The following is a 15076-nucleotide window of genomic DNA, read 5'->3' as shown; positions in this document are numbered from 1 at the left end:
CTTGCTGTGCCAGGAAAAGAGTACACTTTATTGGAGGAACATTTGGCAGAATAAGTGTTTGTTTTCTGCACAGTTATCCTAGACTGTTTGTACACTTGTCTGTATTTTAATGAGCACAGGTCTGGGAGTAAGAAGAACAATCAGGAAACCAGTGCAATAGCCCCGGTGGGGAATGTTGAGGCCCCAGCGAGGGGCTGAGGGGCTCCACAGTAGGAATGTGGAGAGCTGCTCATGTGATGAACTGGTGACTGACTGACCTGGTGACTGACTGGACACAGTAGCCCTCTCCAAGTGGTCTGAGAATGATGGATCTCAAGGGGCTTCCCCCGGGAATGGCTTGCTTCCCTTCTCTTCTCTTGCTCTGTCCCTTTTTCTACCCTTAGACTTTGCACCTACTACTCCCCTTGAGGCCATGTCAGCAGTTCAGACTTGCAGTTTCTGCTTTACTCATTCAGTAAGCGCTCACACACAAAGTGGGTAATGGTTCACAACAAATGCCACTACTTTATAACCATTGACTAAGGACCAGACATGGCAGATGCTTAAACACTCCATGTACATGATCACATTAATTCCTTGACCCAGCTCCTTAATAGCTTTGTTGCCCTCACTTTCCAATAAAGACTAAGATGCAAATGCTCACACCACTCAGCCAGCCTAGGATTTGAACCTACGTTGTCCTAAATCTTTCCACCCACGAAGCCACCATTCCTTGCCCATTCATAACTTACAAAAGAAAAACAAAAATGAGGAGAGTCAGGTCAAGAAAGGTATGAGGAGTGTCAGGTTAGTTTTCAAGAAACAACTAGAAAACCCGAATTTAACATACGAACAGGTTTGGACCGCAGATATGTAGTATGCCCATATTCTGGCTGAGACCATGGGAACACAGATGACGATGAGAAGGCGGTGTTATTGACACAGGGTTGGCAGAGAAAACCTCAGAACTGTTTCTTGTAAAATGCAATAGGCATAGAATGATGGGGGACTGAAAACTAAAGCTCGTGACAAAGGGGATAGTACACCAAGGAGCAGAAAAGACATGAAGTAGGACATGGATAGTAGGCTAGCGAGCTGATGGATTCACTGTCTTGGGCTCACTGAGCAGAATGAAGAATGAGGTACTCCACTTTGCCAAGGCTGGATGGCTGCAGGGAACATCTCACAGTAAGACTTGGTATCGGAGAGAAAAAAGAAAAGAAAAAAAAAAAAAAAGGAAAACTCCTTCTAGATACTGAGGAACAAATGTCTAATTTGAGCTCAAACTTCTGTGCAGCACTTTTTAAAAACTTCCTCCCATCTACTGAGCTCTCTTTGGTTTATCTTGCTTCTGGGTCTGTTTTCCCTCCGTCTGTCTTTGACGCTCTTCAGTTGCCCCTAATATATTTAGCTGACTTTTTCCAGTAAAGAACTAGGTGTCTGCCAAGTGGCCAGTTCCAGCTTCTCTCACCCTTTCTCTTCCAGTCTCACCCCCTCTCTGCATCTCTTACTACTCATTTCATCAGAGATTCTCCCCACTTTGTTCCCGTCTGACTCGATTCCTTTCCTTTCCAGTGGGCACTGATTCTCCTTTTTCTTTGCTTCTTCCTCCCACCCTTACATGTTTTTTTTCTCATTTTTTCCTTTCTCTTCCTAGCCTCTGCTGGGAAGCCAGAAGCAAAATCTTACCCTTTCAAACCTTGTTCTACCCAGAGAGCCCCAGGAAATACTGTAGAATAATCAGAATGGAATTGATGTTGGCTAGAATTACTCCCGGACAAAGAAAGCTTCAAACTGGGGCTCCACAGGCTGGGGACCTTCTTGACTGCTCCCATAGTGGCCGGGGCAGTGGTTCTCAGTCTTCAGTACTTTTCAGAAGCACCTGGAGGCCTTGTTAAAAACACAGATCGCTGGGCCCTACTCCCAGAGTCTCCGAATCAAGAGGTGTGGGACAGGGCCTGACAATGTGTATTTTTACCAGGTACCCAGGTTATGCCAATTGTGCTGGTCGAGGGGCCACACTCTGAGAACCACTGGAGGCTCAGCTGTGCCTGGCAGCAGGTGGGCACAGGAATCAGAAGAGGGAGTGGAGTTTTGTTTCTTGTCACATCACAAAAGGGACTGACAGGAGCCTAGGAAGCTCAGGATAAGGGATGGGGAGGCTGTGCTGGGGGTGCAGGGAGGAGGGGAAGACACATGAGGAAAGCGCTGTGTTGGAGCCTTCTGGGAAACACGGAAGCCAGCTCCCAGCCCTGTCACCCCCCCTCCCCCCGGACCCCCCCCTCCCCCCGCCATCCTGCATCGAAGCAGCAGAAGGGAATTCTCAGGATCCCTTTGATCTCTTCCCAGTTCTGAGTCCTCTGCCTGTTTATCTCCCTCCTCCCCTGGCCTCCTCTTCTTGCTTTTTACCCCCTGCCCAGTGGATGAGTCACTGCCCCTCCTTCCCACCCCATTGCCATCTGTTTTTCTAATGATGGCAGAAGATGAGCTGTTTTGTTGGCCCGTGCTGTAACAAAGCACACTCTGCTAGCATTTTTCCTGATGGACTCTCAGAATGCTATTTTATTGGTATCATTTCCCCACCCAGTTTTCCCTTTGTCTCAAACCCCACCCTTTCCCCCTCTTTGGCCTCATGTAGATCCCAGTTTCCCAGAATTAGATAAAGAGAAACAGAGATACAGAAGAATTGAGGGATAGAGAAGCATGTGGTTTGGGTGCGTGTGTGTGTGTGGGGGGGGTGTTGGAAATCAGGTGCAGTCCAATGGCTGTAGCTAGCACACAAGGAGCAACCAGAATTACCCAAGTATCACTGCTAAGTGGTTTAATTACTTGCAGTGAGAAATTTGAATGGCAAAACCTATTGTGACTAAGTAGCTATTCCTGGGGTAAGAGGGTTTAAATGGTGAGAGAGAGAGAGAGAGAGAGAGAAGTGTCCCCTCTCCCCCACGCCATGATTTCTGAGTCATTCTCTCCCCCTCCCCCATAAGGCTCTGCCTCATTCTTGACTCTTCTTCACAATAATTCTTGTTAATCTAGCTAAGGAATTCACAGCGTGCTAAATCTCCCACTGGAAGGGGATCACCCGTGTGAAGAAGTACATGGGATTCCCTGAGGAAGTAAAGCTCTGGTTGGAGTTACCCAACAGTGGGTTCCAGGTCCACCTCAGAGGTTGAAAACAGATTCCTGCGTGACTCTGGCGGTTGATATAAGTGAGGGAAGCCCGCTAGGTAAGGAGCCCTGGGGCAAGGGGAGCATCTTGCTGACCCAGAGAGCAGCTGCCCTTTGGGGTGTAGCTGTCACTCAGACCCAGCTAACTGTTGCCATGATTGTCAGACAGTCTCGTTTTCCAAGAGACAAACCAGCACAAAGTGTTTTATATTGATTTTTATTTGGAGTATGTGTGTACGTGTGTGGGATGTCATACACACATACACAAATCTTCTGTGAAGTCCACATTTCTACATATTGGCAACCAGAACGAAATTGTTTTCAGACACTGTGCTGGCCAAATAAACCATGGTCTGTAGGCCATGATTGGTCTGCAAAGCCCTGATCTAACTAAGCTCAAGTAAGGTCCAGTTCCAGAATCCCACAACCATAAAAAATTCTGATTTGCTTTTTAACTTATTTTTTATTAGGTCATTTAAAAGGAGACTCGAGATTTTGCTTAAAAAAAAACACAAAAAGAGGAGAAGAAATCCTAATATCTGTAGTTTGAAAATTAGAGAGCTAAATTTAAGAGATTAAGCCAAAAGCATAGGAGTGAGACCTTGCATTAAAAAGACTCAGGTCCCTAAGCAGGGTCGGGCCTGGTTAGTACTTGGATGGGAGAAAGACTCAGGTCCCTGTGAGAAAAGCAGACTGGGCCACTCTGGGGTGGGTCTGGGAGGGCAGGAGGCTTACCTCACACGACTGGATGCAGTGGATGAGGAAGGGGGGTGGGTGCCATTGACGCCGCCCAGTGCACACGATGCTCTGAAGGGGAAAATGGAGAGAAGAGAAAACAAAAACAAGGACCTCGGGTCAGAAAGAGAAGGGCCAAATCCCGAGCTCACCACACCAGCCCAACCCCATTCCCTGAGGAAGGAGACCCCAAATGCACCCCATACAGAGGGCGGAGGCAGTGGTCTTGCCTGTGGAAGTGCAATCATCCTGCCAGATGGTGCCAAGTGGACCTCTCCTCCTCTTCACCCTCCCCTCCCCCGCCGAGGTATCAAACTTTCCAGAGAGACGAAGGTGTAATTTTAGAAAGCATCCTCAACGTTGTAATGAGTGTAATTTGGTTCTGGGCATAATATTTTTTCCATTTGCTTTGAAATTTTCAATACCATTACAAGAAATTGTGAGATGGCTGGGCTGACTAGGCTGCACCGTGGATTTTTAAAGGCTGAGCAGTATAACTTCACAAGAAGAGTCTTGAACTGAAAATGGATCTCAAGAATCCTAGACAAGAAGATGTGAGTGCCAAGCAAGGGCTGGAGGGTGAGTCGAAAACTCTGTAGCTCCTGTTAGCACCATTTATCCTTTCCTGGTGAGAAATAAAAGGTCTGCTGGGCTAACAGGGTTAATGGGACACCACTGGGCTTCAAAATGGCGCCCGCATCAAGCTGGTGTGAGCAAAAACACATTCATATTAAATGTGAGCCCCATAACTGTCACTGTCCCAATGGCCATTTCCAGATGGGCATTTAAACAAATACTCATCTACTCTTTGTTGAATAATAATTACAACCCATTTTCATTCAACTTTTCCCTTTTAATTTTTGGATTTTATAAATTTCAAAGGAAACACTTCAGGAAAAGAAAAAGTCCCATAGGAGGCTTCAGGGAGAAAAAGATTGATTCTCTCTATAGCCCATCAACCCAAACCATTTGTAGACTTTCATACTCACATTTTAATTCAGTGCAATCAGAAGAAAAAGAATACACTGTGAGATATGAGCTTTCCACAAGATAGCACCTCCAGTAATTGGAAATTATACGTTCTAGAATGTTAAGACTGTGTGGTAATCAGATTGGAGACATTTGCGTATATTACCATGTAGGTATATGAGGTATACCTCATAGTTATGAGAATGGAGAACTGCAAGATTTTTCTGGAGTTGTGTTGGTATAAATTAAAATTCCTCTTTCACAGTCTCCCTAAAGGGGAGATAATACCATAAATCCTAATGAATTCTGAAATTCTAAATTCTACATTGTAATAATATAGAAAGTACCTTGGTTTAAGTTTTCATTGCACTGGGAAAAAAAGGATTATAGAGGATTATACAAATACATAAGGTAAATACAATGGGAGGAGTTCAACCTACTAAAAAATGAGATATTCTGCACCAAAAGCCACTTAAGCACCTATTTGCATACAAACAATGGCTCTGCTACCTAGAAAGGATTCTTGTTTATGTTTTTTTTTAATATTTTAATGTTTTATTTATTTTTGAGAGGGAGATAGAGACAGCATGAGCAGGGGAGGGTCAGAGAGAGAGGGAGACACAGGATCTGAAACAGGCTCCAGGCTCTGAGCTGTCAGCACAGAGCCCAATGCGGGGCTTGAACCCACGAACCATGAGATCATGACCTGAGCCGAAGTCGGATGCCTAACCGATTGAGCCACCCAGGCACCCCCTTGTTTATGTTTTAAAACCAGTATCAGTGGAACTCTTTTAGCTAGCAATGGTCTCAATTTCTAGTGTTTAAAATATCAGTGGTTTATGCTTCCTTGTTACCTGATGATGCTAATAGCATTATCAAGCATACAAACTGGAAGTTGTACCCTTGTGGTGTAAATACAGAGCATTTTTTTCCTTCTGATAGCACCACATTCCCAAAGATTCCCATTCCCCATTCTTATCAGTCAGACATTCAAATGTATACATGCTTCACTCTCTATGAACCAGAGTTGCTGCCTTCAAAGAGGTCAAAGTCTGTGGTGAAGGGAGCTGGAAGAATGCCAGTGCTTTCCCACAAGACGATACTTAGCCTCGCCCCCCTCACATGATGTCTATGGCCAGAACTTGCCAGAACACTGAACTGACTGTGCTGGCTTCTTTTTTGCCCACAACACCTTCTACCCCATCCACCTCTTTTATAAATGCCTGGGTGAGGGGTCCAACTCTTGATTTAGGCTCAGGTCATGATTTCATGGTTCGTGAGTTCAGGTTCCACGTCAGGCTCTGTGAAGCCTGTGAAGCCTGTGAAGTCACAGCGTGAAGCCTGCTTGGGAGTCTCTAAATAAACAAACAAACAAGCAAACTTAAAAAAACTATAAATAAATAAATAAATAGATAAGCAAATAAATGCAGGAGAGTTGTTGTGTTAATAACACTTTAGAAACTCTAAGGATATATTGCAAAGGGAGTTAAAAGAAAGGAAGAGTCTGTCTTTACTTCTGATGCATTTTCTTCAATGCTCTTTTGTCCTATTATCTCCACCTGATGTTTTCTATCTTTGTATTTTTATGTAATTTTATTATCATGTAATACAGATTCACAGAATAAAATATAAAATGTATAAAGGGTGCACAGTCTCCCTGTGTAAAACTCCTGATCCCCAACCAGCCAAGTTCCTCAGTTTGATTTTCCATGTTTTGTTTCATTACAGAGATGCTCTATGTATATGCATACATGTATGTATGAAATTATTTCCTCACATACATTCTATCATTTTATTTTGTATTTTGGTCTGCTATTTGCTTGCTTGCCTTTATTTCACTCCACAGGGTTTCTCCGGGTTCATGTTACAGTATCTGGAATGTTGTATTCTATTGATTACAGAGTATTTCACTGCATGTATGAGCCCTCGTATACTTAACCGGGCCCATACTGATGGATATTTAGGTGATTTACAGTCTTTTGCTCTCACAAACAATGCTATGTATAAATCATTCCACACATGTCCAGCTATTATCTGTAGAATAAATTCATGATAGTAGAATTGAGAATACCCATCTCAATGATTCTTTAATGTTCTATAATTCAGACATGAGATGAATTCAAACTGGCATCTTCCTTAATCTCTATAAAACTGCAATAGCTTCTGGTACCTGGGTCTAAGACCATCCTAGACTGCAAAATCCTTGAGAATAGGAACCATCTCCCACTCATACATCTTATCTCACTGACTTAGAGATGATGTTTCACGAGTATCTGTCAACCACTAAATACGATGTTGGAGCTCCAAGATGCTCCTCTATCTTCTGGCCCATGAGCGTTGTTCATCCCATAAGGAAAGATATGCATATGCCATTAATTGAACTACTACTTATTGATCAAAATTGGAGGAGAATTTCAAATGTACTTCAGGCCTTAAATTTAAAGGGCAAGTTTGTGGCGGTGAGGTGAAAGAGAGGAATGAAACAGGAGGAAAATAAGGAGAAAGGCTAGTTCCTGGTAAGGTGAGGTAAATTAATTCAACAAGGTAGCTAGTAGACTAAGGTGGCTCTGATGTCATGGTGGACTACGTAAGCAGTCCAGGATCTAAGTCTGTAAATGCTTCAAGGCTATGAAACTAAAACCCACAGGCAACCAGTCACAAAGAGTCAAGGAGGTTTTAAGCTAGAGCCAATCAGTAATTTCCTGACTTTACTTCCCTTTCCCTCTACCATAGAGTCTCTCCCGAGAAACTCTTGGTGGAGCTCTCCTACTCACTTCCAGTTTGACACTGCCTGAGTCAAACAGATTTTTGTTCAAATAAATTCTGAAAATGTCTCATATGCCTCAATTTATCTTTTAACGGTTCCTTATGATCTTCTTATTTTCTGGAATATTTCTGACAAATTATGATAGTATCTATATTACAACTGAAGAACTATAGGAATGGGGCCTCTGGGTGGCTCAGTCAGTTGAGCGTCTGACCCTCGATTTCAGCTCACGTCATGATCTCATGGTTTGTGGGATTGAGCCCCGTGTTGGGCTCTCTGCTAGCAGTGCATGGCCTGCTTGGGATTCTCTCTCTCCCCCTCTCTGGCCCTCCCCTGGTTGTGCTCTCTCTATTTTTCTCTGAATAAATAAATAAACAAACAAACAAACTTAAAAAAAAGAAAAACTATAGAAAGTAATTGAAAGAACATCCTTATATCCTCTGTTCAGCTTTATCAGATCTTAATTTGCTGTACCTGCTTCCAGAACTTATGTCGCTAGAGATTCAATTGACGTCCTCTATATATATCCCCCCAACCTCATTATCCTTCCTTTCTCCCTGTTGGTAACAACTATTCTGAATTTTTTAAAGTTTATTTATTTATTTTGAGAGACAGAGACAGAAAGTGAGCAGGGAAGGGAAAGAGAGGGAGGGAGAGAGAGAGAGAGAGAGAGAGAATCCCAAGTAAGCTCTGTCCTATCAGCATGGAGCCCGATATGGGGCTGGAACTCACAAACTGTGAGATCATGACCTGAGCTAAAACTGAGAGTCAGATACTTAACCAACTGAGTCACCCAAGCACCCCACAACTCTTCTGAATTTTTAAATTATTATTTCTATACAATTCTGTATGATTACAATTGCTATTATACTATTAGCTAGCCACTTCTCAGGTGAATTGATTGTGAACAAAGACTTCCAAAAGGAAAACATTCATGAGAAAACCAGTTTAAAGATTTCTTCTTGGTTCGGCCATTTCAAAGTTTTTAAAAGGTAAAAAGGAAGATGAGAAGAACAAAGAGAAAGTAGAAGGGGGGAGAGACAGAGAGAGAGGGACAGAGAGATGAGAGACAGAGGCAGAGACAGAGATAGAGAAAGAGAGAGAGAGAGAGAGACAGAGAGAATGAAGGAAGGAAGGGGAAGAGGGAAAGGAAGACCAAGTTAAGGGTTATTAGGAGGGTCATACGGCACTTGAAGGCTATTGCCTGGTTAAATATCTCAGTAAAGGTCACAAGTCTGATAGTAAGCCAACATTAAGGTTTAACACAGAATTGCTCAATTGTTTTTCTTTTATCAGGAATAGTTAGTTGACAGAATGGGCTAATTACCCCACCCCACAAAGTTCTGCTGCTGCTCAGGTTTGCCTTATACTACAAATGTGTGCAACCCTAAGTAGAACACAGCGCTGTTTCTGCACGTTTATTTGGACAGTAGCACATTACCCTGTAGTCTGCTTTTCAAGGTCTTCCCCCCTGTCCTCCAAGACTGTCTTGGACTCAGTGCCTTGAGAGGTATTCAAACGGAAAGCAGATGATACTTCCATACTTAAAACTGATGAAAAAGAAGGCTTTTTTCATGACTCATATCTGGGGGATTTGTTCTACCGCTGATGGGAGTATGCCAAGTGTCACTGGAGCTCTTACACAATTGTGCCCGTCAAGAGGACACTCCGGGGGCTGAGGGCGATGATGGGGAGACGGGGAGACAGACAGGAGGGTGAGACGAGCTGGTCGGGCACTATGGCTCTTGGAGGGCAATTTCTTCCTTCTCTCTTCCTGCTTCGTTCTTCCTCTTAAAACATTTTGTTTTTGTTTAAGGAATTATTAATCCTTTGGGGACCAATTTGGGAAAACAAAGTAAGAAATTACAAGATTTGTTTTGACTCGAGCAATTATAGTGAAGAGCTGGGGAGTGGAGGGAGGAATTCCCTGCAGTGTTGACAATCTTTGCAAGCCTCACATATGTCACTACAGGAAAATCTCATTAGTTTGGACCTCACTAGTTCCTAATTGTGATATACTAAAAAAAGAAAAAGAAAAGCATTGTTCAGTATGTGACATAATGAATTTATGAAGCAAACTAATGGAGGAAATGAGATGTTATGATGGATGTTTTTATACTTCAGAATGGAATGCTTTCAAGTGTAATTTAGAAAAGCTCATTTACATGCAAACAATTGCTACATTATGTATAAAAAAATCATCTCCCCATGAAATCGGATTCTTGAAGGACCACTGCTTTAACAACGTAAGTCAAAACGTTAATTTTCCTACTTAAATGGTATGTCTTAAGACATAATAAAACACCCTCTCAACACAGTGGTTAAAGACAGTCATAAAGATTCAACCTTACAGAGGCTTCTGGAAAAATCAAAAGGTTTGCCTTGAGAATGAGCTCCATGGAGCCAGGACCCACTTTCTTCATCCAAGCAATGGATGAAATGAGTGATGTGCTGAGGTGATCTGGGGATGAAAATACAACGCCATTCCTACTTTTCAGAATCTTACGGTTTAGGGATAGAATGACAGAAAAGAAGAAAAAGGAAGGAAAAAATGAAAATGATGAAGGACATGGATGAGAAAAGTACACAGTGCTCCCAGCAAAAGTCTGAGGGGAGCTCCTTCAGCACACTCAATTCAGGCTCCCCAGACAGTCGGGTGTCCAGACCCTGCCGGAGACGTGCTGGAGGCAGTAGAGCCAAAGATCTTATTTCTGGATGTGAGCAATGGTCCAGACTGGGCATTGGCTGTCTCCTGCATCCCAACTGCCAGATTCCACTGCTCAGTCACCTTGACTGGCAGGCCTTTATTTGACTGCCAAGAAGCCCTTTTGTTTGGTGTCCGCTCTTTCTGCCAGGATATTTCTCTGAGGATGTCGCCACCATAGAAAGGTCTAGGTCTCTGTGTGTAGTAAGTGAAGGAGGAAGACACTTTTGCAAAAACAAAAGACCCAGAAAGCCCATCTGAGCCTTTCATCTCCTTACCTCTTGTTCCCCACAGTCAGCATGCCCTTAAAACATTTACAAGTCATAGTAATTTTCGTCCTTACTCTCATTCTCACAACCAAAGCAGTTAGAAGTTGCTTCTTGAGTCAATATTCAAAGAGGAAACAAAGAATGGTCATTAATTCTCTTCCCAGCCCCATTTGTAAAGGGGACAAACAAGGGGGCACCTGAGTGGCTCACGTGGTGAAGTGTCTGAGTTCGGCTCAGGTCACAGTCTCATGATTCATGAGTTCTAGCCCCGCGTTGGGCTCTGTGCTGACAGCTCAGAGCCTGGAGCCTGCCTCAGATTCTGTGTCTCCCTCGCTCTCTGCCCCTCCCCTGCTCTCTCTCTCTGGACAATAAACATTAAATTCTTTCTAAAAAGACAAACGATCTATACATTCTGTCTACATACACATATGCACACACACAAATAAGCCAAGTACAGAACTTATAATGATACTTTCTTTTTTATAGAGATAGCTGGTAATATATGCTCAGAGACGAAGGAAATTTCCAAAGGTAAGATCTGTACTAAATGAGGTGAAATTTCATTTTCACTGAATTCAGAACTATATGCTAAAATCCATGCAAGACATTTCAAAAGTGTTATATTTGATTTTTATAACAGCCCTGCAAGATAGATAATATTATCCTTACCCTCGCTGACGCACAGAGAGGAGTGACCGAGGGGTGAGTATCTGAACCCAGAAGGAGCTCCCTCTTCTTCATGCCAGTTGCTACTTGGAGCTGTTTTTCATCAAAACCCCAGGTTACCTAAGTCCTCAGAAATTCCTCCTTTAACAAAAAGTATATTATTCTAGGAGTCAGGTATCATTTGCAGGAATAAAGACCAGTAGAACCTCCTAGAGGAAGACAAGTAAATTGCGGGTATCTAATGAGTATACTTGATTGTTCTTTAAAAAGAATCTGTTCTTTAAAAAGAATCTCTTTCCCAATAAGGAATAGTAGTTTTATAGGGAGCTGTCTCTCTAAATGATTTTTGTTAGACTTTATGGAGAAGGAAGAGAAGTGTGGGGTTCTCATGGTTGAGAGAGGAGCGACTTCTTTTCTATTTGCTAATCCAAACACATACTAGGTGGGGAAGAAATGACTTTAGCAAACAGGATGATTCAGAGGAAATCACATTGGATTTGGAATCAGACGAGTCGATTGTATTTCTTTCTCCATTTCTTGTTAGCTGTGTGAGCTTGGCCAGATCATCCAACATCAAATTTATTGGTAAAACAAGGGTAATAAAATCCTGCTTTCCTAGTTTATTAGTTTGTGATAAGATTAAAATGAAATTATAAGTATATAAAAATATAGATTTTATGTATATACAACTTTGAAAACAACAAAGTGTTACCCAAATGCAAGATAACATTTTTATTACAAAGAATGAAGTCATTGGAAGCAGACTAGAGAACATGATACATTTTAATTCATTTGCTCTCTAGTCTTGCCAGATAAAAAGGTATTTGAAGAATGGGAACTGGGGATTTGCACAAAATAAGGAGATCACCATTTACTAAACAAATGAGCCAGGCTCCCAACAGGCGTGTTTGTACTTAAGATATTTATGCTGTCAGTGCTTTATTTTCTAACAGCAGTGGGTCTCTGAAAGAACTACAGTGGAATTAGGAAGTGTGTCCCATGGCGTTGCCAGCCTCTCTGAAGGGGGTGAACCCACCTCTGTCCCTTTTACAAACTGCCCATGTGATTCTTAAGGACACCACAATTTTAGATTGAGTACAATATGGAAACCCCTGTCCCCCGCCAAGATGATTCAATGCAAGTTATAAGGATTTTACTTGATGAAGAGTTTCATTTAATACAACTGCTTTGCTTCTTAGTTATGAGGACAAAGTTTGCTTTCCTGCCCCTTGGGAGTTGCTGGGTGCCACAAAATAGCACACATCATGAAATCGTCCATGGCTAATGTATAATCTTATCTCTGAGCACCTGGGAACATAAGAACAATAACTTTATCCCCATTCCCAGTGCTACCAGGGAGCCCTTTCTCTTGTTTTTTTGTTATGGAAAAGTTTTGATATCCTAAAAAGAAAAACAGCATCCCAGGTAAGTTTTTTTTTTTTTTTTCCTGTAAGCGATACTCCTTTATTTCATTATATATATGAAATTGTTGAGAGATGCCCAAAGGACAGCTTATTTAGTCATTCTGTGATAGTTCCCGTGAAGTCCTGGGTTAACTCTGGCTTTTCCTTTGGCATAACGAATACTGACTTGGGGGTTCATGAGAAAATTTTATCAATTATATGTTCAATTTTTTATTAAATTTCTTGAGAGAGAAAAACAATTTTTTAATTTTAAAATTTGTTTCCTTCTTATGCATGTGCACATAAGCAGCAGAGAAGCAGAGGAGAGAGAGAGAGAGAGAGAGAGAGAGAATCTTAAGCAGGTTCCACACATGAGATGGGCTCAATTTCATGATTGTGAGATCCTGACCTGAGCCTCAATCAGGAGTTGGACACTTAACCAACTGAGCCACCTGGGCACCTCATTTGTGTTCAGTTTTTTAAATTCTGACCTTTGGATTTTTTTTTTTTAGGAACAAATTACTCTTACAAGGTTAAGGATGAGGCTCATTTTGTGAGTTATCTCAATTTTTCCTCCTCATTATTAGAAGAAGCTAATTTAATTACTTTGTTTTCACACAGAAAAAGGATACAAGTCTCAAAAGCACCACTAAAGTAATAGTGCCTCTAACAATATGCAAGTTGTGATCGGTATAGTTGTACCCCCAAATCATAAAGAACAGGGCAGTATCATTATAGATGGGAAGAGCAGACAGTGGGGAGGAAAAGTGACCTGTCTCCAGTTAAAATGGAAACTGATCAAGAAAGAATGTTCTGCATCAAGCACAGAGCTAAGTTCTATCCACATTTCTTATCTGATACTCACATTCATCTTATGAAATGGCATTATGTCCATTTTACATACAAGGAAACAGAGGCACAGAACAGTAACATTGACTAAAATTATGTAGCTGATGAATAACAGAGATCATGAGTAAAAACTCAGCTTTTTTTAATACATTAAAAAATTTTTTAATGCTTATTCATTTTTGAGAGAGAGAGACAGAGAGAGACAGAGTGAGTGAAGGAGGGGCAGAGAGAGAGGGAGACACAGAATCCAAAGCAGGCTCCAGGCTCTGAGCTGTCAGCACAGAGCTCAATGTGGGGCTCAAACCCACGAATTGTGAGATCATGATCTGAGCCAAAGTCAGACACTTAACTGACTGAGCCACCCAGGCGCCCCATTTTTAACACATTTTTGATTATAAGGTCTCCAACATTTCTGTGATGCGATGCTATCATCCTTAAAACCATGCCCGGAGAACTTGTTTCAATACCTGGATTTACTGACTAGACAATGCTCAAGACAAATGCAGTGACAGAGATGATAACATTTGATGTTTGGCTTAAGGAGAAAAAAAAATATTCTGCATTTCTCTCTGGGGTAGACAACTTGAAAATAACAAGGGTGTGAGGACATATAATCACATAGTCATGGAGAGCTGCTGAAATTTTATAAAATTTGAAGTCTGATGAGGAAATAGACACTTACTTCCAAAGTAGAAAACGGTGCTACAAGAATTGCTTTGCTCATTCCACCAATGTTTATAAGACACCTATGAGGTTCTCAGCTTTGGAAAAATTAGTAGGAATATAATGTAAACAAAAATGGAGGATGTCCTTTTCTGGTTTGGAAACAGGAAAGTCTCTGCATTTGGCACCCCTGCTGTCTTCATGAAGACAACTGAGAGGCTCTTCTTTGAATGTTTCACTTGGAAAGCAGAAGTGGGAGACCCCCCCATCACTGGAAGGTCTGCACTCTGGCCTCCTGAGCCCTACGACTGCTCCCACCGGATGCCTTCATGGTGAAGTGTGTGGAGAAGAGTTCCTCAGGCAGGTTATTTCTCAAGAGTAAGAGAAGAGTCTGAAATGTTCTAAGCCTTTCCCCCTTTAGAGCTACTAGTGATGAAAGAGAAGGCTTTCCTCATAGGAAGTTGAGTTTAAGGGACTGAAAGAAAAGGTCTAGGCCATCTGGAGCTTCATGAAACATTGAAAGCTCTTCCTTCAGGCATTGCAATTCTAGCTAGGCCTTCACCACAGACTGTGGGGACAGGCACAGAAATTTTAGGAAGGCCAGGGATGGGAGAACCAGGCAAGGGGTTTTCTGGCTTTCTCCTCCCCAATTCAGTCTTCAAGTTGCCCCCAGGCTCCTTGTGAGCTCCACCCTGCTCAATGGCCTGCCCCACGGGAATTTGCCCACATCTCTCTCCCCTATCTCACCCTTCTAATATCCATCTTGCCTCTCCCTCACCACCACACATACCCTGGTTTCAGCCACAGAGAACTTCTTACCATTCCCAAGCCTCTAGAACATTCCTCTCTTGATCATGGTTTATGACCCAGAGGAATAGCTTCCTTGTCCTTTGATCCTTCCTGA

The 15076-nt window shown here is 42.3% G+C and overlaps 1 protein-coding gene across 2 annotated transcripts in view; it reads right to left on the bottom strand.

The window, feature by feature from the left end:
* Window positions 1-15076, bottom strand: part of PAPPA2 (pappalysin 2) — a 271505-nt gene that overhangs the window by 32229 nt on the left and 224200 nt on the right. For both annotated transcript variants that reach the window (XM_039219146.1, XM_039219147.1), the window contains one exon: window positions 3883-3954. In XM_039219146.1, coding sequence (XP_039075077.1) covers window positions 3883-3954 — 72 coding nt within the window. The remainder of the gene's footprint in view (window positions 1-3882; window positions 3955-15076) is intronic.

This window comes from Hyaena hyaena, unplaced genomic scaffold, assembly GCF_003009895.1.
Source record: "Hyaena hyaena isolate Hyena2069 unplaced genomic scaffold, ASM300989v1 scaffold_793, whole genome shotgun sequence".
Classification (NCBI taxonomy): domain Eukaryota; kingdom Metazoa; phylum Chordata; class Mammalia; order Carnivora; family Hyaenidae; genus Hyaena; species Hyaena hyaena.
Note: the sequence above shows the minus strand (reverse complement) of the source record. Positions and strands in the feature narration are given on the sequence as shown.